Below are 22,001 nucleotides of genomic sequence, written 5' to 3'. Positions count from 1 at the left end.
CATTTCTGAGCTCTTTTTTCCCTTAAAATGAAGCGTTAGAATAAAGAATTATCCTCCTCTCTCCTTCCCTCCCCCTGCCTGGACCTTGTCTGCCCAGTGATAAGGTCAGATTGGGTTTATTTTGGGCTGTTTGCAATACTGCAAAGAGCACCAAAGCCCTGAGGGTTTCCCTTAAAAGCATTTTGTTGTGTTTTGGAGAGGTTTGGTCCCTTACATCTGGCTCTATAACCTGGTCTCACTTTCTGAGAGGTTTGACCTTAACTGGTTGCATTACCTGCTACTGGTTTCTCTCTTCGATCAATAAAAACATCTGCTTATACATGGACTAAATAAAACCACAAAGTATCTTTTGGAGCAGCCTCATTTTTAAGATTTCACAGAAAAATGTTTTGGGCTTATTAATTAGCTTCACTGTACAAGGCAACAGCATTTTCTGACTTAATTGAAAGTTTGGGTTACATGTGGCATTCGTTTATTCAGCTATCATTTTGTAATTTAAATAATAATAGAGTTTTGAGTTTCAAACATCACAGCAAATAGCATAATGATTTTACGTTTACACGATGATTTTACAATAAACTGGTGCTTAAGAAGCTTTAATATTGTGTAACAGTCCTGCTTGGCTGTTCAGGACTTGAAGTTATTCACGGCAAGGTGGCACCATCGTGTGTCAGTAGGCCTGCATTGCTGTTGAAGGGGGAAGCGTTTCATGAAGGGCACACATATCCCCACTAGAGGGCGCCCCATGATTTGTTATTGCCCGATGCACGGTGCCATGAACCGGTGGAACGAGACCGGAAACAGTTTCAAAATGTACAGCATCATCACTATGGTCGTGTACAAAATAAATAAATAAATAATTTTATTTAGGGGGGGTATCTCTTTTTCTGTGCACTATTTGTTGGTATAAATGTCTTTTTTCCCCTATTAAATCATCTTTTATAATTTGAATGAGATAGCCATCCACCATTTTGTTTATTTGCAATATAATAATAATAATAATAATAATAATACATTAAAATACAAATGAAATATTAATGAAAAAGATACAACACAATTTATAAACACTGCATCTCGGAATCGTGATGCAGAGTTTATTTTGTAAAACTTAACCGGAAATCTTTGTCTTCTGGCTAGCTTGACTCTTCTACTGTCAACGTTTGTTGTGGTGAAACCTCCAAGCTGTCACATCAAGTGTCAGTCTGTCTCACTCGGCCCACTATCATGCCTTCCAGCCCCATACTTTAACGTTACTCATTGAAATCCATCAATAATTAAGTTTCTGTTTTGGGACTCTGTGAGTGCTGAAGATGTTTCTTTAAACGGAGCTTGGTGGTCGTGCGGGCTGAAGAGAGGATTATCATTTCCTGACAGAGAATCTGACACTTAACGTTAACCGCCTGGCTGTTGGTTGGCGTGGTGTTTTTGTTCAACTGCGACAGACTTCACATCATAACGAGGTAAGTTTAGGACACAGAGTTCAACAGTAGCCCAACTCATGTCTGATGTACTCGCTTAGTAACTTTAGCTGTTAAACCAACATTTTTCGTCTTTGGAATGCTTTTGTCAGTTGATTAATTACCTGCTGCGGTGATGGACTAATTAACTGTTACCGTTAGACAGCGTAGCGTTATAGCGTTGACTTAGCTGATAACGTAAAGAAATTACACATTTCACAATTGGCTTAATGTTACATGTTAACAGTGCTAAATTATACAGTAAAGTTATATTACATTATTGGGCTGATAAACATATAACGTTAACGTCACGTTAAATTGCTTCAACTAGTAATTACTACAGGCATTAACTGTAGCTAGGTTAGGATTTTTGTTTATTTTCAAAGCTGGGTCAAGTTAGACAAAATAACTGCTACGTTAAACACATTTACTAGCGTTAAAATATTTTAAGTAACGTTAGGGTTTAACTTACTTGCTAACGTTAGCTAACAGTGGTGGGATGTAACGTTAACTAAGGTTACACTTACTCAAGTACTGTTCATAAGTACAATTTTGAGGTACTTGTATTCGCTTTGTACTTTTACTCCATTACATTTATGGGGCAAATATAATAATCTTACAAAATATAATCCACTAATTAAATTAATGTATGTTGTAGTATTATATGCAACTGTCATGTGACCAACAAGAGTGGACTGTCAGTTAATTTCGTAATTGCTGAACTTTCTGAAAGTAGAGGAAAACTAATAAAAGCCCATTTTCTCTCTAGATTGGCTGTAGGGGTAAGGGGATCCCAAAGGGCATGCAGGGGGTGTCTCTTGAAAAGGGATGTGTAACTTCCTCCAATATTCAGTAACTTACAGCAAGTTTGTAGTATTCAGCAGCAAAAGTTAATTTGGGACTAGGCTTTCTTAGTCTGGCCCTGCGATGGACTGGCGACCTGTGTGTACCCAGCATTTAGCCCGATGTCAGCTAGGATTGGCTCCAGCCCCCCCATGTAAAACAATAAACATAACCTTTTGAACTGTTGTATCAAACTTATCTTAAATATAATTTCCATTTAGTCCCTCAACAGGTTTGATGTGCTTCATTTTCTGTTTGTTTGTAACAGCATCGTTCGTTGTTTTCAATTGAACTATATTTTGATATGCTGTTCTTTGTCTCATTTAAAGATTAAAACGTAAATAGTTTTTCTCAATAAATTTCTCACAAAATGATATCTGAAAGAAATTAAGAAAATTAGAGTTGTATCATACTTTATAATTATCTTCACGTAAGCAGATACTATTTTAGAATATTAAAGTAAAAATTATTATTTCTATTTTATCCGTTTTATTTTATGAAAGGATCATTTCTGTATTTTTAAACTTGATCGTCTCGATTTTCACATATTTTGGTGTCGAAATGTTGTGGAATCCTTGCGTCTGTACATCCACAAAAAGTGCTTCTGGCTCAGACTGGTGTCTACCAACATAATGGATAGTATCCCTACGAGTGACTGGGGGTGACACCCCTCGCTCAAGGACAATTCTCACTGTGAAATATAGTGAGAGGCGAGTTGTTGCAGGAAACTACAGTGGAAACGAGGGAAAGGAGTTTGTTGCCTACAAAGAGGAGATGCTAGCAAGATTTATTCCCTAACATTACTGCAACACAACAGACTTCTCTCCCCAGCTCTGATTCACGTTTCCACCGTCGTCTTCCTTCATTTCAAATAATCTAAATAATAAATAATCTTCTAAATATATGAAAATAGGGACTAGATTTTAAAAATACCCAAAATATCTTTTAACTCATTCATATTACTAAAAGAAGGATATAGCAGTAACAAACTGTAAACCATTTATAAAATAAAAATTGTAAGAGAGTCAAGAAGGCTGTAAGATAAAGATGTGTGTTGAGGACGGATAGAGGTTATTTTGCCTGCCTGAGATAGTAATGCAGGGATGCTTAGCTGAAAGGCCCAGACAACAAAGGCTCTGCAGCAGTGGAACTTATTTGTAGAGGATCTCAGGCTTGTTCTTACTCCAGTCCTCCTGTAAGGCCTAATAAGCGTATGCGGCATGGAAGAGAGTAAGCATCTGGTTCACATTGATATACACAGACCTTATTATGTAGCTGCTTAGCTAAATAACCGTAGCTTGTGTTTTCCCCTTCTACTTTACAAAGAGCTTGGGGTAATTTGTCTAAAGCAGTGCACACAGATGACTCATCAGCTCTGTATGCCTGAGTCATAATTCACTGGCACTGTCCTAAAGTTAGCCACAGTATTCAACCAGTTGCCAGTCCATTTAGGATTGATTGGGTTATTATTCTCTGCATTCCTTTCTTTGCCAGCTCCTTCCCACTGTATTTACTTTTTTCTTTCCATAGCCTTTCATTCCTGTGCTTTCTCTCTCCCTTTTTTTCTGCACTTTTCCACTCATTGAGTGAACTCCCTTGCTGGTTTTTAAACCCACAAGAGAGTTTTACACATTTTCGCCCTTGTGAATTCAAACACAGATTTCTCACACAATTCAAATTTCTCACATTCCCCTTTGTCATTTGAACCCTTTGTCCACCATTCATCCTGTCATCTTTGTTGTGCTGCTGATCTTTCTCTCCACCCTCCGAGTGCCTTTGTCCCTGTCTGCTCTAGCTCTTTCTCTCTCTTTTTTTCTCCCATTACCTCTATGCTCTTGTCATTTTTTTTCTTCTTTGTCTGTGCACTGCTAGTGTCAGTGGTCTGGATACTGGACCAGTCACAGTGCCCTGCCCTGCCCTGCTCTGCCCAGCCTAGCCCTAAGCAAACACCACCACTACATCCCGATCCTCTGCTCCCTCAGATTTAGATCCAGTGCACATTCCTGGCTGTGGCTTATTGGGCTCACACATGCTTGTACATGTGTGTTTTGTTTTACATAGCACAGTTTTACACTGCTGTTGTCACCGGAGTGGGTCCAGATTGCGTTAACCAGTACTCATATGCCCAGAAGAATTTCAATTTCATTTGTTTATAAATCCTGTAAGGGGATGTGAGAAATAAAAGGGTGGACTATGGTAGCTCACTGGTGTTCGGGAGACAGTTTCACTCTCGAGATTTGCTTCTAATTCACTTCCTGTGGACAGAGCACTGAAAATACCTTGCACGAAGAGTTTCATTTAGACAAATTCATCTTAAGTTACTGCCAGATGTGATGTGTGTCTCTGCTGGTGTCATGATACTGGCTGGTTAATTCTCCCAAGAGAATCACTCCAAGTGTAGCTGTAATGTCACAAGATTTAAATGCAATTTTAGCAGCTTGTGCTCTCTACTCTGAATGAACAGCACCTTTTGTGTCTTTCTGCACATGAAGTGAAACAGGTTTCCCTTTATCTATCAGGGGATGTTCCTGTCCCACCGACATTTGCCTATTGACTTTACAGACCTTAAAGTCTCATAGACCAGACACAGAGTAGTTCAATGCAAGAGTGACCACGGTAAAAAAACAAGCATATGCTTTCTATACAGACCTTCCTTGGAAGAACAAGGCTCTTGAAATTGAAAACCTCTTGAAATCTTTATAATGTCTTTCCATTCCAGGACAAACAAAGGCTTTAGAGTATGAATGGTCAATCATAGAATATTATTTAGTTTTGAGCGAGGGGATATGATGATTAGCTAGATGCAAAGAGGAAACAGCTACAGAAGGATGTAGGATTAGATCAAACATTTCTACAGTATTGTAGTGAAGAAACTGGTCAAGGATGAGGACGTGAAATAAGACAAAGATGAAGGGGGGGGGGGAGAGAAAAGGGCAGAATTGGTCTGCTTTAATAAGGAGGGGGTTGGTATGTTCAGCAGGGGAAAAGTGCTGAGCTAGGCTGTGCTGAGATGCCACTGGAAGGGGGATTTGAGGGAATTATCGTACAAACTGCTCCTTTCTCTACACTCTTAGCTAAAGCCTCTTGACGTGCTATGAAGCAAGAAAGGCTAATTGTGTGAAAAGAGTTACTCTACAGCAACTGTTACTGTGGAGTCTAAATATTTGTGACCCTAGTTGCTGTTTGTTTGTTTTGTGTTCACGATAAGATCTGCATGTTGTAATTAAAAAAAAAAACAAAAAAAAAAACACGTTTTGGTCTATCTTTGAGAACTGAGGTTTGTGTCTGAGAGCAGTGTTAAATATCTCATCCTCCACAGTTCAGTAGCCATATCCTTTTTTTAATCCTTGTTTAATCAAATGGCTGCTCGTAATGATAATTCTGCCATCGCCCTTGTTGAAAAATCTCTCAGGATATGAGCGTCAGCAGCTAATATTCAAAATGAAAATGTAAGACCTCATTTACATAAACAGCCTGGTGGTTTTATAGACACGAGAGGGAGAGTTACAATAAACACACGCATTTACAGCTGAAAACAGCTGCTGCTTCTTGCTGTTATCACTGTACCAATGCAGCATTTTTGTCCTTTAAAGTTTAACTGATAAGGAGTTTGCTGTGGGAAAATGTTTCTTAAGACAAGTGGCGTAATATGCAGCTTCAGGGTTTAAGACATTTTTACCCAAGTGTTTTGGAAAATAAGACCTCACTTATGGATTGTTTGCAGCTGCTGCAGAAATAATAGTTCCGATATGATGTTGTGCACTTATTATTTACAGTGAACAGAGCAGGCCTGTCAGCTGTCAGTGGCAACCACAGCAGTGGACTGCTGTTATGCGTAAACACGTGTGATGTTGCTATTATTGGCTGTTGACAACATCGACACGGTTTGGTGATGTTCCGACCTCTTTACTCTTTTCAGTCTGTCTGCTCAATTTTTTATGTAAGACTGGAAATCCTCCTCACTCACTCTGTATACAACAGTAGCATGCACAGAACCAGTGGAGGATGATGCAATTGAAGAAAAAGATGTGACTAATCTATGTAGTAATGTTGAGCATGTGTACTGAGAAAGGCTTTAGTGGAAAGATATCTCAGTTGTGCATGAGTGTTATAGTCTCCACTGAGCAAGATGATCAAATTTAGCTAAATTGAGCCTTCACACCCCTTTTTGGGAGTGGAGGTTTCTATGTGCGTGTGTGCTGACTTCCTGTCTCTGTCTGTTGGGTACAAACAGCCACAGCTTCCCTTTCTGACATCTTCTGCCGCTCTTTTCAGCAGCATTAGTTAGTTGCTGCTCTGTTGTGGTCCTGTCCCCAGCTAATGATATCAGAAGGCTAATCAACCAGGTTAGTTCTTTTTAGACCAGAAGTCTCTTTTAATGGAGAGGAAGCACCGTAAGATGTAGGATTTACACACTGTAAAGTTACAAGACTGGATTTAAAAACTCTAAAGGTTAGTCGATTTTTTTTTATGCTGTGGATTCAAATAAATAGACACTCTAACTACAGCTACAGAGCTGAATGACGGCCACTAGAGGGGATAGACTAAAGTTTAGATCTTTTAAAATCAGGTTACTTTCCAACATTTCACTTTTGATGGCCAATTTGTCTTGCAACTTATGTTGCATAAATGTATCAGAAGTCAGCCAGAAAATCCAAGATGTCAAAATGTTACATTCTTTGTGATGATGAGTCTGTGTGTTCAATGATGTTACAATGTCATGGCATCAACCTTACATAGCCACAACACTAGGATGTGCTACAAGCTACTGTATGTAACTAGTCTGTAATTAAAAAAAATAAAAATAAACTTGTTTGGATGGATGGCATTCAGCAGGAAAGACAGCTGATTTTGGTGTCAAATATGTGGACCCTTGTCTTATAGCATTCTTGAAATAGTAAAATACTGTAAAAATGGAACAGTTAAATGCAGATATTGCAAACTGTTGGTTTTTTCTATATTCTGCTGCATTTTGTGGGGACAGAATGGGTATAAATATTTGTAATCACATATAAGAGGCCACTCTTTACTGTAAGTGTAGAGACAGCAGTGCTTAGAAGGCTTTATACAAATGCTCTGTGAATTTATAAAGAACATGCATCTTACAACAATGATACTAAAAGAGCAATATCTATCAGATCTGATGGTCTATTTTCTTCAAATTATTTTAAGGGGTAAAGTTTGCTTGCCACAGGAGTCGGCACAGCAAACAGTTAAGCTTGTGAGCTGCAGTTTATGGTAATCGTTTACATTGTAAGAACACAACACACTAACCAATCAGATCGCTCACCCTAAGATGCCTGTTACGTAATGATTGTGATGGCAGCATTTCTGAACGTTAAACTGCCGGATACTTTCTACCAAACGTGACCATAGTGTAGTGCAGCTGAATTCAGGTCTCTGCTCTCGACATCTTCATCAGCCGCTGTGAAACTGTAAGACTTTCTCAAGCTCTTTTCTCTCTATAAGCATGGTGGGTCAGTTAAGGTATGCTGCATTTATGTGTGTTTTTGTCTCTCTCAATTGTTGTTTTGAACGCTAGTATGTACTCTGAATGTGTCTGACAGTGTCAGTCTTTGTTCATTAAGCTTGTGCACTGTTCATATGCATTTGTTTTGGTGTTTTATTTATGCTCTGCAAGTCGCAGTTAGTGTTTGAGCAGCAGGGTAGCCCCTGTAGATTAGTTGGATTACAGACTACCAAGATTAACCACGAGAGCATCTGTCAGACTTTCTGTTAGTATTACAACTCTACCACTACTACATAAACTGCTACTGTACCACTACTATTACTGCTACTGCATCTTTTACTGTACTGGTACTAATACTCCTGCTTCTGCATCTGGTACCATTACCACTGCTACTTAAACTAATATACGACTATTATCTGTAACTTGCTGTTACTGGCACTGTTACTACCACAATGTTAAGTAGTACTGTAACCACTATTGATGTTACTGCAGCTTCAACATTTCCACTAATTGTGCTTCTTTTGCTACTGAGTTACTTACTGACTTTTAGTAGCAGTATAGCTACGGTATCTCCCACTGCTACTAACTAACATGCTCTTTGTACTATGTAATAGGGGTTGAGCATCATTACTTTTAAAGAAAGATTGATTCTGCCCCATATGTGAATGCATGAATGCATAATTAAAAACAGTGTTTCCAGTAGACTTCACTTTCTGAAATTGTTTATCACATTGGCCCACAATAGTATTGTGTTTTAAGTGTTACGGTATACTGTACATCATAGAAACAATGTATTAGGTCCTGTCTCCTTCATATAGCAACAGTACCAAGTTGGGGCTGCTGGCCACAGCTGTCTAGGCAAAGGTTCCTCTGGCTGCATCGGTACATCAAATGGCCCATCTTTGCGTTGAAATGAGCATGCGCACACTTTCCTGTTGTACGTTCATTTGATAAATGAGGGCTGGTGTGTATATATGGCACTGAGCTGACCACCTCCTGCCAGCCTGTACTGATCAAAGGCATTATGCAATTTAAGAAGCTACGTAAAATATTGATTAATCATGTCTCATTGTTTTTCTGTCTTTGTCTTTTAGTCATGTCTCGTAGGAGCTCTCGCCTGGTGTCTGGTGGCTACTATAATTCAGATGAAGAATCTGATTCGAGTAGTGTGACAAACATATCCTACCGTGAAAACCCTGTCAAGTACGTAACTCTGACTGTGTGTGTGAATTCCAAGCAAACTTTTTTTTGCAAACTGTAATGTTAGGCAATATTTGTCCTTTGTCCTATAACAACCCCCCTTTTTTGTGTGTGTGTGTTGTTTTGTTTATCATCATCAGGGTTTTCAAGAAGAAGGCAGGGACCCGCAAGGCCGGCTCTCGTACCCCCAGTAGAGCCAATAGCAATGCTATTTCTGCCAGTGCCAAGCCGCCCATCACTGCAAGCCAGTATGATGGTAAAAACAATACACCATCCCATCAGTGCAATAATGACATAATATCCTGTCAATACAAAAATAAAACTAATAGCACGGATGAAACAGGGTTTCCTGCATTCAAATAGGGAGATATTTCAGAACAGCGCCGAAACAATTTGCCTTCAACAACATTTTTGAGAGAGAAAAAAACTACTAAACATTCACTGTTCCAGAATCTCACATATGAGGCATGGCTTCTTTTTGCTTTTTTATACCAATGTAAACTGAATAATTTTGAGTATTGGACTGTTGGTTGGACAAAAAACAGTCAACGTGAAGATGTCACAATGAGCTAGCTAAAATTGAGATATGAAGTTTTTATTATTATCATTTTATAGTTTAAAGAAGTGGTTCCAAAACTGTTTAGTTCATGATCCCTTCTAACAAACCAGTCCCTACTTACAACCCCTCGTCACTGGTTACATGTGACCAGTTCAACTTAAGAGGCCTGAAGAGGTAAAGGTTAGAGGGACAATTACAAAAAAAGAAAAAAAACATGAAAGAAAGTCTTGCAACAAGAAAACAAATTATTAGCTATTATAATTATTCACAGCTGACTGCTCACTATTTCTGTCTCTCCTCATCTCCCTTCTACCTCTTAGGCTTGAGTCCTTCTCCCGCGAGCAGTCAGACCGAGCCAACCATGAGGACCGTACCCTACATTTCCACCATGGCCACCCCTCGGCCTGCACTGACACCATCATCAGCCCGGAGTCAGACGCCCACCTGCTGCCCCTCAGTATCTCCAGAGAAGAGCAGCAGCTCAAGCAGACCAGAATCACACCTCAAGCCCAGTCTCAAGGAACAGAGCCAGAGCACTGTGGACAGCTCAGGGTACTCATCCTCTGAGGGTACGCACAGGAAGCCCACATCCGCCGCCACCAGCAGCGGCAGAAGGGATCAGTGGGGCTCCCAGTTCTGGATATGGCAGCAGAATCAGCAGTGCCTTCTTTAGTCTTATGGGTGAGTATGGGTGAGTGTGTGTTTGTATATGTGTGTCTGTGTATTACTATGTGATAATCACATTGTTTCCTATGTTTTGTGCAGACTCAATCTCATTGATGGCCATCGCAGTACAGTCAAAAATAATGCACCTGGCATCTTTAGGTATGGTGTTGGTGTACATGTTTGTCTTTTTTATGTGTGTGTGTATGTATGTATGTATGTATGTATGTATGTATATGTATATGAACAGTTTGTACACACATGTGCTTGTGTTTCTAGCATTGTTAAGTGGATTTATACAGCATGTGTTCACATTTCCATGATTTCCATGAGTTAATTTTTATAGAGCTTTCTCGTGCTTGTAGGTTTGTGTTTTCACAATCGATGCATGTGATTTATCTCCAGCTTATCAAAATCGCTGCACATAACCTTTTCTTCTTGTGCCTGCAGCTAATACTTCATTCAGCAGTCACACGAAGAAGGCTTGTGGTCTGCTTATCCTTCTCCTCATCATACTTACATGTAAGTGACAAAAACATTCAACAGACGTTTGCGTGTCATTTGGTCAGTTTTTCAGTCACAACTTGGAGACACCTCATCATCCCCTGGAACATCTAGTTTGGTCATGCTGTGCCCTAAATTCTGAAGTCTTGTTTCCCATGTTTCTTTGTCTGCAGGAGACAATTTAAAGGTTTTTATTATCACTTTGGAAAAGTCACACAGGTGCTAAAAGAAAATCAAAGATTTTTCAACTTTTCTTGATTGCTTGCAATTGATAAATCTAATCTATAAACATGTATATTTTTGAAAGCATTCTTGCTTTACAGCATTTTTCCACACTTGCCTAAAATGTTTGCACATTACTGTACTTTTCTGAAGACATCTTAGTACAAGGTAGATGTATTCATTATATGTAATCTTAGTTAAGTGGTTAGCAGAGGTGGTAGCGTCCGCCCCAGAATGAGTGTGTTTGACTTGCACGGCAGCACTGCTTGGTCTCCTCTGCTTTTGTGTTGAGTTTTTCCTCACACGTCTCCACCTCAGTGTGACTGAATGAGTCACAGTAAATGTCAGTCATGGGTGATGGGTGATGTTTACTTTGTGTGTCTCTGTTTCTAAGTGATGTTCTTAAAGCTGGGGTAGGCACCGTTAGAGAAACTAGCAAGAGACAGACAGTAGTGATATGCAGATCGATACTAAAGTATCGATACTTCTGATACCAACATTTCCTGCTCTAGGATCGATAACAGAACAAAGTCATTTGGAGTGAGTGTGTTTTTTTATCATAACTATCGTTACCAGGATGGTCTAATTATACTTGGGTTGTTAGGGACTACTTCTCCTTCCACCTCCTTTGTTACACATCTGACATCTGAGATTAAGTCACAATAATAGGATGATGTTATGAAGCAGCAGTTCTGAGCAATATTTTTTTATTATAATTAAATATGACAGTAGTTTGATGTCTTGTCATTATGCAGCTATTATTTGGAATTGGTAAGCCTACAGCCAACTCTTTATTTCCCTCATAAATACAGAAACGGGAGGGGGGGAGGTCACATTAAACTAGAAATAAAATATGTAAAGTATTTGTATCGGCAATACCAGCCTGGGTATTACTTGGTATTGGATCGTATAGGAAATAATTAGTATCGCACATCACTAACAGATTTTAAAAGTATCCCGCCAAAAGAAATCCTCCCCATCCCTTCTCCAAAGCCGCTCTCCCAAACACATTTTCATGTGCAGTGAGTGATCGGGCACAAATCAGAGGCCAAAGAATCATTTCGGACTGTAATGATTGTTTTTTTTATTTGATTTATTAATTGATGTCTGGATGTGAAGAGAATTACAATAAATATAACCGAACAGCTTCTGAAATAAATTGCCTACCCTATCTTTAAGACATCATTCCTCCTGTTTTCTCCAGGTATTTGGTTCCTCCTTCCCTTACTGACCTCTCTCATCTCCCACATGATGGTCACAAAACCCCTGTCTCAGACAAAACCCGAGAGTCAACCTGTTATCCTTGCCATTCCTTCACCTCAGCTCAACACCGTGCATCCTACACCTGTGGTGGTAGGGCAGATTATCTTCGTCTCGCTGGTTATGTGTGTGGATTGATGAATCGATTACCGTGGGTTATTGCAAATGTTTCTTACACTCTCCAAGTAACTTTGATCCTCAGATTTCTTCCATGTTGTGTAATGTGTCAATTTCTTTGTTTACATTTTGCAGGACTGTACATGAACAATGTAGTATTTATTTCCTATTGCTAATTTAATGGAGGGACATTAAAGAAGCAAAACTGTAAGATTGTGCAAGAATACCCAGCAGAATTAATAGAGAACTGGCATCAAATATTCAGTTAGAAGAGAAGGGAGCATACATCCATTTGCTTGAGAGAAATTTTTGTTGCCTCGATGTATTAAGAGTCATGTTTTTTTCCCTCTAGGATCCAGCCATTGTGTCTGCTGTAGTAGAAGCAAAGATGCAGCATCTTATGGTAAGACACAAATGGTCTGCAAATTATTGAAAAAATATGATAAAATTCTAAGGTGTAATATATTAGACCAACCAGCTTCCCTTTGTAACAAAATGAAGTAATGAAAGGAAAGTGGTAAAACAATTTTGAGGCCTCTTAAATCTAAGTCCATGTTTTTGAAGTGTAAGCTGGATCTGTGTTTGTTACAGGAGGAGCTGCAACTGAAGCAGAACGAGCTACAGCTGAAACAAGAACGCTTTCTCTCCCAGGTAAGGAGCTCTTGCTCTCTGATTCTGCCTGTTTCTTTCTCTTTTATTCTCTTTGTCTTCTGCCATTCCTTTCTTCTTGTAGTTAACAAAGTTGCTCAGTGTGTGGTGAAAAGTCCTGCCTGGTGAGGCCAGGATAGACGCCAGGTTGGGAGTGTCAGCAGGGCAAAACCCAGCTGTGTAGAGTAACATCTAGTGGTGGTGATGGGGAACTGCATAGACTCTGGCAGTGCAAACCTGCCAATCCTGAACCGTTCATCAAAGATATCAAAGCTATAATTCCTGTTTTAAATGCATTTTGTAACCTTTAAACGTTTTAATCTTTTTTTATTTTTATGTGAAAAAAGTATCCGATTTTGTAGGGGATCATGATACAAAATCAATTAAATTTAATATATGAATAGCTCCTTTGATCAGCCATTAAAGGATTTTAAAAGCTCACAAATACATGAGGAATTGATTAATTTAGCTGTCTGTAAGTGTAGTGTCAGAATTTTAATGGAAGACTACAATAAAGCACAAAATCATATATAACTAAATGTTTCTTACATGGAGTTCCACACCTATTTACTTGTGGATTGTTGGCATGAAATGTTTGAGTCTTTTTTGTTACCTCTATTTATGAGTCTTTGTTTCCTCTAGAATCCCTCCGTTGTGTCTGCTGCTGTAGAAGCAAAGATGCAGCGTGTTATGGTAAGATACAAATGGTCTGCAAATTACTGAAACATGTAAAAAAAAAACTAAGGTGTGATGTATTAGCTCCAGCAGTTTCACTTTGTTTGAGCCTGCTCAATATAACAAAATAAAGAAAGTGATGAAAGTAAGGGGCTAAAATAACTTTGATGCCTCAGATGTTGGGCTGCACCATATGGTAAAAAAAATCATATTGTGATTATCTTGACAGATATTACGATTTGTGATATGATTCAAGACTTGTAGGAAATATACGTTTTGCATTACAGTTATATATAAAATATCAAAAGCATGATGAAGTAACATTTGTTGGGGTACTTTACCAACAAACATTATTTTCTTACATCTAGATAACAAGATTTGTTGGCTGGGGCGTCTCTGCAGCACTGCATTACTTCATTATAATGCTGTTTTGTGACACAATTTACCTTTTATCAAAAATTGCAGCTTCTGTGATTTGGATATTGCATTTGGCCATATTGCTATTTCGATAATATTACAATTAATTGTTCATCCCAAATCATGTGAATCTAAGTTTGTGTGTTTTGACAGTAACCTTTATCTGTTTATTGCAGGAGGAGCTGCAGCTGAAGCAGAACGACCTACAGTTAAAACAGGAACGCCTTCTCTCCCAGGTAAGGGGCTCTCGCTCTCTGTTTCTGCCAGTTTCTTTCTCTGTTATGATCTATGTCTTCTGCCATTCCTTTCTTCTTGTAGTTAACAAAGTTGCTCAGTGTGTGGTGAAAAGTCCTGCCTGGTGAGACAAGGATAGAAGCCAGGATGGAAGTAACAACAGGGTTAAAACCCAGCTGTGTAGAGTAACATCTAGCGGTGGTGATGGGGAACTGCAGAGACTTACAGGCAGATTTTCTACATAAATTTGTGACTTTATTATTTTTATTGTTTAACTTACTTAAAGTACTCTGGAAATGCAAACCCTTTACAATCCTGAACAGTTATCTAGCTTGCTGTTGCAGACATCAACTGTTATTTGCAGACTGAGCATCTACTCTGTTTAGAAACCTGGCTTGAGAGTGTGTATGAGAGTGAAACTTGGGCTTCCAAGTGGTCACTTCCCATCAGTTATGTAATGTTTGATTAGACCTATGATGCATCTAGTTGCAGACATCAACTGTTATTTGCAGACTGAGCATCTACTCTGTTTAGAAACCTGGCTTGAGAGCGTGTATGAGAGTGAAACTTGGGCTTCCAAGTGGTCACTTCCCATCAGTTATGTAATATTTAATTAGACCCATGATGCATCTAGAAGACTCAACACAGGTTCCCACGGCTCCTTAAAAAGTCTTAAAAGGTCTTAAAATGTAATCAGGGAAATTAAGATCTTAAACTGTCTTAAACCGCAAATTTGCTGTAGGTAGTAAATTTGCCGATGGTGCGTTTAAGGCTGGTGGGAAAATTGTCGCCTAAAACACCTTTGAGTGTGTATTTGTATGATTTTATTTTTTTTTGTATTTGACAATGCCAGAGCCCTGCCATTAATATAACTCATATGTTACGTGTACGTTAGCTGCAGACGTCTGGCTGCGTGTCATGTTCCATTATCGTCAGTCGTGGCTGCAAGACTGGGAGACGCAAGTTAAAGTGGTTGGAGGAAGATCTGATCAATCTGTCTAGCTCCAACAGCTATACATCACATCCTCCTTCCATTTGCGCAAGTCCAAAAAATGATCTATAACTACAGGTTAAAGTAGCTTTCTAAAGTGTCTTTCAAAGTGCACATTAGAATAGCTTGAAATTTCAGTGTTTTCCCATAGTTTTATGTGAGCTTTAGAGGAATGTTTTGGTGGTAGTCATGGTCAGGTGGTAGTCAGGGGTTAGGGATTACGTTGTACAGTGACAAATGTAATTTTACATCATCTTGGGCAATTATATTTACCATATCTCTGAACAAATAGTTGGAAAAGCTAGAGCAGATAATAAATAACCAATAGCCAAAGATCAGTCTACTGGGGAGGAACTATAACCTTTAGATTTGGGGAAAGTAATTTGGTTGGTTATGATGCTCTCCACAGTAATTAGACATTTAAGGCACAGCATGTTTTGGGCATCACCCCCTAAAACCCTGTTAATATGACCTCAGAATCATTATACGATTGTTCATGTTTGCCTTTTGTGTCTTGATTTTACAGCTTTTGACATTTATCTGTAGACATTAATATAAAAAATAGGCAACATGAGAAACCTCTTCCCTTCTGAGGTGGTTTTTATTTGCACATTAAAATCCCAAAAGAAACGTCTCCTCATTAGCTTAAAAGGACTAGTTTGCATCACTAATTTGCTTTACTAAGCTCAGCTCCTCCAGTCACCACCCTAACAACCACTTTTTCAGACTCATCTGAAAAATTATTTAGGATGAATCAGTCTGTACAGGACAGAAATGTTTGTACATGATGTTCTCAACATTGGACAGGTAGGCAGTAATAAAATACAGCTACCAGTTACTTTCTATAAATTGAGCTAAAGTTACATTTAGCCATAAAACGTAGCCTGCTGTAATGTTATAAGCTTCCCTGCTCAGCTGCGCAGTCTGAAGGGGAGGGGAGACGTTAGCTAGCGCAAACCGGCTTCACTTTTCCAGCAGGTGGGGAAACAACAGACAGACGTTTCTTGGTCTTGAGAAGCTGACATGCTGTTTTTCACATTCACTTCTAGAATATTTGCTCGCTGTCACAGTCACTTTCTGCCACTCGGCCCAATCAAAGACTCGCTATGCACCTCCTGATTCCTTACAGGAGTTACGCTGCTCTTATAACAGCATCTGTCACGTAGATGTTTTATATAGAACGAGGAGAAGAAGCTAGCCAAGCATTGAGTGTTGCAGCGTTGCCAGATCCTGCTGATGAATTCCAGCCCAAAAACTGTTCAAAAACCGCCAAAACACACACAAAACCGCCCAAAACATGTTATCAGGGTTTATGTCAGTATTTTAACTTGCACATTTCCTTACCTACGTTACATTACAATTACATGGCCTACATACTTTACATACAAGAAATAAACCGTTTTAGGTGCATTAGCGCCACCTGCTGGACTGGAGTGTTGCCCTCCTCATAATTAATGACACCATCAAAGCCACACGTGTGTGTGTGTGTGTGTGTGTGTGTGTGTGTAACCATAGCGACAAAACGATGAAGGAACGCGATCTGTCAGTCAAGAACATTTTCCAAAACTCCAGTTGAAATGTATATTGTAATAGGCTGTATATTTACTTATTGGGAGAAAACTGGTAGTTCTACGTGATGATGATGCAGGATGACAATCGTCAAAGCTGTCCAATCAACAAGCTACCTGTAAGTCTGTGTAACGTCATGGTTACTTCTCTTGGTTCGTTTGTAAAACTGCAGTGTGAACATGAACCGGACCAGAACTAAAATGCAACAGTGCATCATTTTATTCACTTGGCCCGGACCAAATGAACTGAACTACAGGTGTGAAAGCGCCCTTAAAGGTCTTAAAAAGCATTAAATTTGACTGCAACAGTAACCTCTTACATCCCAGAGCCTCAAGACTGATCCATAGCTGTATTCAGATTCCCTGACACCACCCAACTCTTCACTCAGTCACTCCTCCAATCTCACCATGAGTCCAGTAATGACTGACCCTATTATATATTTGTCTCTCAGGTGAAGGAGAGATTTCAGCAAGACATTCAGGATATGAAAGCCAAGCTTGAGGTTGTGGACTCGGACAGTCGGCTACGTTTGGAGCAGGAGCTTGCTCGGTTAGGCATGCAGATGGTGGATTACCAGACGGACAGCCGCTCTGCTGCTGCCAGCCTCAGCCTCAGCCTCCAAGCTTTAGAGGCCCAGACCACCAAGGTAACAGTGTTGGTAGAACTGCACACAAAAGACATTCGTTAATGCTGTGTTTTGTTCATGTTATCTCCTAACCTGACCTGTTTCCTTTAGATTATGTGGCTATAATGTGACTGCCTGTTTCTTGTAGCTGTCCCAGGAGTGGTCATCTTTCAAGCTGATGCCTCCTGCAGCCCCCTGTCCTGATACCAGTGCCAACCCCATCCACAACCGTCTCACCCCAGAGCTCCAGCAGGCCATGGAGAAGTGGCTCACTGACCGCATCAAGGTTGCTTTAGGGATACAGTAGATAATCTTCAGGACCACCTACCAACTCTCAAACCCATATAAATATAATCACAGCACAAGAAAATCTGTCATTGCTTTATTTCTCTGCCATGTGGTGGTATTAATACGTTTTTAATAATACTGCTTATATGATTTGATTTCAGTGTTAATGTGTGTCTGCATCATGGCGTAAGTTGATACATTTGACTTGGTGCACACATACTCACGATATGTACTGTATGTGAATGTGAATCAGGAACATGATGCTGTCAGGCTCGGTGACAAAGGAAGCTGCTCAGACTGTGGACGTCCCATGGCTGACAAAATTGCCGACTTTGCACTAGAGACTCAAGGTTGGGAATATCTTCATGTCGCTGTCACTTGGTTTATTTTCCAATAATTTATTCTCTCTGTAGTCACTTACAAAAACAAACAAATTTGACTAAAAATATTTGGGTATTTTTGACGGGGGAAACACAAGGGGAAATCTTTTATTTGTCTGTGTGTGTGTGTGTGTGTGTAGGTGCCAGTGTGATCAGTACAAGGTGTTCAGAGACATATCGCATTCGTTCAGCATGTGTGACCTTGTTTGGATTCCCTCTGTGGTACCCATCTGAAAGCCCACGCACTGTTATTCAGGTATTATGATGTTCTCTGTGTTTTATTTCTAACTTACCAGTCTGTCCTATCTATCCCCTCAAATCTGTTTTATTTTCCCTAAACAACTTATGTCCATTACGTTCCACCCTCATCTATCTTCTTAAGACATTTGACCTTTCTCTCTTTTCTCGTCTGCTCATCTCTCTCAATGTTTCTTAGAATGAAAACAATTATCCAGTGTTTTACCACTTGGGCAGGTACTAAAAGCTCTGTCTCTTCTTTTTGTGACAGGGCTACCCAGTGCTGCTCCCAGGGAAATGTTGGGCATTTCATGGTGTCCAGGGGACTCTTGTGATCTCTCTGTCTCACCCCATCACGATAACTCATGTGACACTGGACCACCTGCCGCGCTACAACTCCCCCACTGGCCGTATTGACTCTGCCCCCAAAGACTTTGAAGTCTATGTGAGTGCTCCCAGCCTAGAAATGCAGTATGGCTGCCCATGAATGGTGTTGTATAAAAAGTGATTTGCTGGATTAAATGTCTTGCACGCTCTCTGCTCTAGTGTATTCTAACAAAACATTATTAGCAAATACAAACCTACCTAAACTGCCTGAATCCTCTTTCATTAATAGATATAAAGAAAAGTTAAAATAAAATAAAAAATTAGACGATAGCAGCTTTTAAAAGTATTTTGGCATTTATGTAATTTAATGTAATTTAGAAATAAAATAAAAGTATAATGTTCTTTTAAACTCATTACCTCAAGATGAATAATTAGAAAATGCTGTGCCTGTTTGGCTCTTGCAATTGTTAAAAGCTTACAGGTATTAGGCAATGAGGGTGGGAAAATGTTGGATATTAGCTTACATAGGACACAGCCTGTAATCTGCTTAATGAAGCTGCATGGTTATAAAACCTGAATCGTGTTTGAGGAAGCTTTCAGAGACTGCTTTTTGTTTAAATCATGATAATTCAGATTGTAAAATGTAAATCTGTTGGTCACCCTCCATTTTTTTTATTTTGCGAGGCTGACTGAATATCGTTATTGCAATTTCACGTTGCGCAGTCAAATATCGAAAATGTCGCAGAAAGTAGTGAGTGAAGAGAGAAAGGGAAAAAAAGAAAAGAAAGAAAAGCAAAACGAGTCGCAAAAATGAAAGAAAAGAAAGGACAAAAGTAAGAAGATAGTGTGGCTCAGAGAGACAACGAAACAACGGAGATCAAATGGGTAACTTCTCAGAAACAGGGCTCATTAACTTGTGTTTTTACATGAGTTTAACAATATCGAAATGAATATCGTTATTGCAATATTCATGATCAGTATCGCAATATCACATTTTGACGATATCGTGCAACCCTAATTTTAAAGCCCTGTCACTCTGTGATTAAACCAAAGGGGGAAAAAATTTAAGTCTCATAGCGGCTTACCAATTCTGATTTCTTCACCGCTCTAACGTAGATTTCTCTTCCTCAGGGAATGAGAGATGACACAGAAGAAGGAACACTGCTGGGGACATTCACTTATGATGAAAATGGAGAGCCAACACAGACGTTTAAGCTGCCTGTGAGTTAAACCGGAGAAAATATGAATTGGACTTTACCGAACTACTTGCTGTTGTGGACTGTGAAAATGCAAACAATCTGACAACTGACTATTTTTTTTTGTCTTTTTTATCATCATCTCTCCTGCACTGTTTTCCTCTATTCTCTTACATTTTCTGTCTTTCTCTTCTGTCTTTCTTCTCTATTCTTGTCTTTTCTTCTGTGTCCCCCTCCCCCCAGAACCCCAGTGACGTGGTGTATAGATTTGTGGAGCTGCGCGTCCTCACTAACTGGGGTCATGTGGAATATACGTGTCTTTACCGCTTCCGTGTGCATGGACAGATTGCTTCCACATGAGACAGCAGATTCACTGACCACAACGTGGCGTCTCTTTACAACATATCGGAAAGTACATTTGCAAAGTATGCTATTTAAAAAGTTAACTTAAGTTTGGTTGTCTGAGGTGCGTTCAGGGCCAAATACTACTGAAAAAGTGTTTAGTGTTGGGTAATGTCTGTCAGCTGGTTTTGCTTTGTTTTGGGTTGCTTTATGTTGACAGAAATCATAGGAGGTTATTTTTGTGCACAATTTCAGGTGTACACATTTAATAAATGTTGAGTGTTTCAAAAACCCAAAAATCTACCTAGTAAAACCACTTCAGAGCATAAAGTTCTGGAAACTTGATGCTCTGTCAGATAAGACTGCTAGATAATGTTATAACTTTTGTTATTATGAATTATTTCTACGATTTCAGGTTTTTCCTACTTCACACAATCATACCCTGGAGCTTCCCAGTAAAATTACATTTCTTTATGTGTTACCACGACTGGGCCACTTAAGTGTTGAACTTCTTGCTCAATGGTTCTCTGGCAAGTTAAGAAAATACAGTGTTTTAAATTAACTTTATGGACCAAGATTTCCCTGCATGGTCCTGGTATTTAAACTAGCAACAACTTGTTTACAAGCTTGCACCTCAAGGCTTTCTGCTATAACACATAAGTGAGACTTTAATTAAGTTTTTTTAAAAAAGTATTTCTATCATGCTCTGTCCCTTTATTGGCACTAAATTTGTTTCAGTATGTTTCAGTATTTAATATCTTTCTAGTTTGTGATGTTCTCAATCGGGCTTGTTAATTTCCAGTTATCTTAAATGGTTGGAATGCCATTTTTGACAGGTAACTCTTAGGATCTTTGGTTATTGCTGATGTTGTCACTAACAGGATATACCATCCTAAGAACAATGGGTAGAAATTATACAGAGGGCAGCAGTGAATGTTTTGTAATCAGTATTGTTACTGTTAAATTTAATTTAATTTTATATTCCTATAAAAGGTAAAATATGAAACTTTGTAACATTTATTTTGTTTTCTCTTTTAGCAAGTTGTAATTCATCAGTTTTGATTTTATAACTTAATCACAGTATTTAAATACTTGAAAACCTCTTTTTCTAACCTCTTTGAAAGACGTCATGTTGACTTCGTGACATCTGTGTATCTACATCCTTGTACATAACACTTGTTTTTTTGTATGAGCTACACAGCCAGGAAAGAAATATGTGTATTATTACTTTCCAACATGCTAGACATGTCCGTCAAGTTTACGATTAAATATCTCTAAAATAGTAGCTGTTCACACAAATTTTGTTTAGACTGCACACAACAGAAGTGTGTACATCAGTGTCATTCAGTCATTTCCCATGTGTTCTTTGTTTGTTGTACACAGTACATTTAGACAGGAGATGGTGGAGAAAATATTTGATAATTTTTCTTATTAGGAAGTGCACTAGAGGTGATTTCAGGTAAAATAATTTCTTGCTAATTTCCTCTATTAAATATGTACTATAATAATATACTAGTCATAAATGAGCTATTTTACGAGACATGCAGTGGTGAAGATGTACCCATATTTGTAACCTTTTTTTTTGTTTGTGGGGTGGATATAAAATATTTTCATATAATAAGTGTATTGCATTTTTGCGTTTATTTAACTGATGATAATTGTAGTTAATGCAAGGACTTTGGTACAGTTCAAGTTCAGTTAATTTTATTGAATTCATCAAGTACATTTTTGCAAAACCAGTTATAATTATGCAAAATCATTTGCAGTGCTTAAGAAT

At 38.9% G+C, this 22,001-nt stretch overlaps 1 protein-coding gene across 2 annotated transcripts; it reads left to right on the top strand.

Annotated features, from left to right (window-relative positions):
• The first annotated feature begins 1,148 nt into the window (after positions 1–1,148).
• On the top strand, positions 1,149–20,905 carry LOC119898634 (SUN domain-containing protein 2-like). 2 transcript variants are annotated; one of them, XM_038712795.1, is made up of 18 exons: positions 1,149–1,460; positions 8,865–8,973; positions 9,111–9,226; positions 9,850–10,210; positions 10,295–10,354; positions 10,643–10,714; positions 12,123–12,271; positions 12,648–12,698; positions 12,887–12,946; positions 13,586–13,636; positions 14,212–14,271; positions 17,281–17,475; positions 17,603–17,740; positions 17,996–18,092; positions 18,263–18,378; positions 18,631–18,804; positions 19,818–19,907; positions 20,126–20,905. In XM_038712795.1, exons 4-18 carry the CDS (start codon positions 10,207–10,209, stop codon positions 20,240–20,242), a joined length of 1,434 nt encoding a protein of 477 aa, XP_038568723.1. In that variant the 5' UTR covers positions 1,149–1,460; positions 8,865–8,973; positions 9,111–9,226; positions 9,850–10,206; the 3' UTR covers positions 20,243–20,905. The 2 variants fall into 2 exon arrangements, with proteins under 2 accessions (XP_038568723.1, XP_038568724.1); XM_038712796.1 differs by lacking the exon at positions 1,149–1,460 and adding an exon at positions 6,575–6,752.
• The last annotated feature ends 1,096 nt before the right edge of the window (positions 20,906–22,001 follow it).

This window comes from Micropterus salmoides, unplaced genomic scaffold (genome assembly GCF_014851395.1).
Source record: "Micropterus salmoides isolate LMB-PRFRI ecotype aquatic unplaced genomic scaffold, ASM1485139v1 Ms_hic_scaffold_12, whole genome shotgun sequence".
Classification (NCBI taxonomy): domain Eukaryota; kingdom Metazoa; phylum Chordata; class Actinopteri; order Centrarchiformes; family Centrarchidae; genus Micropterus; species Micropterus salmoides.
This window is presented reverse-complemented; position numbering and strand designations above follow the sequence as displayed.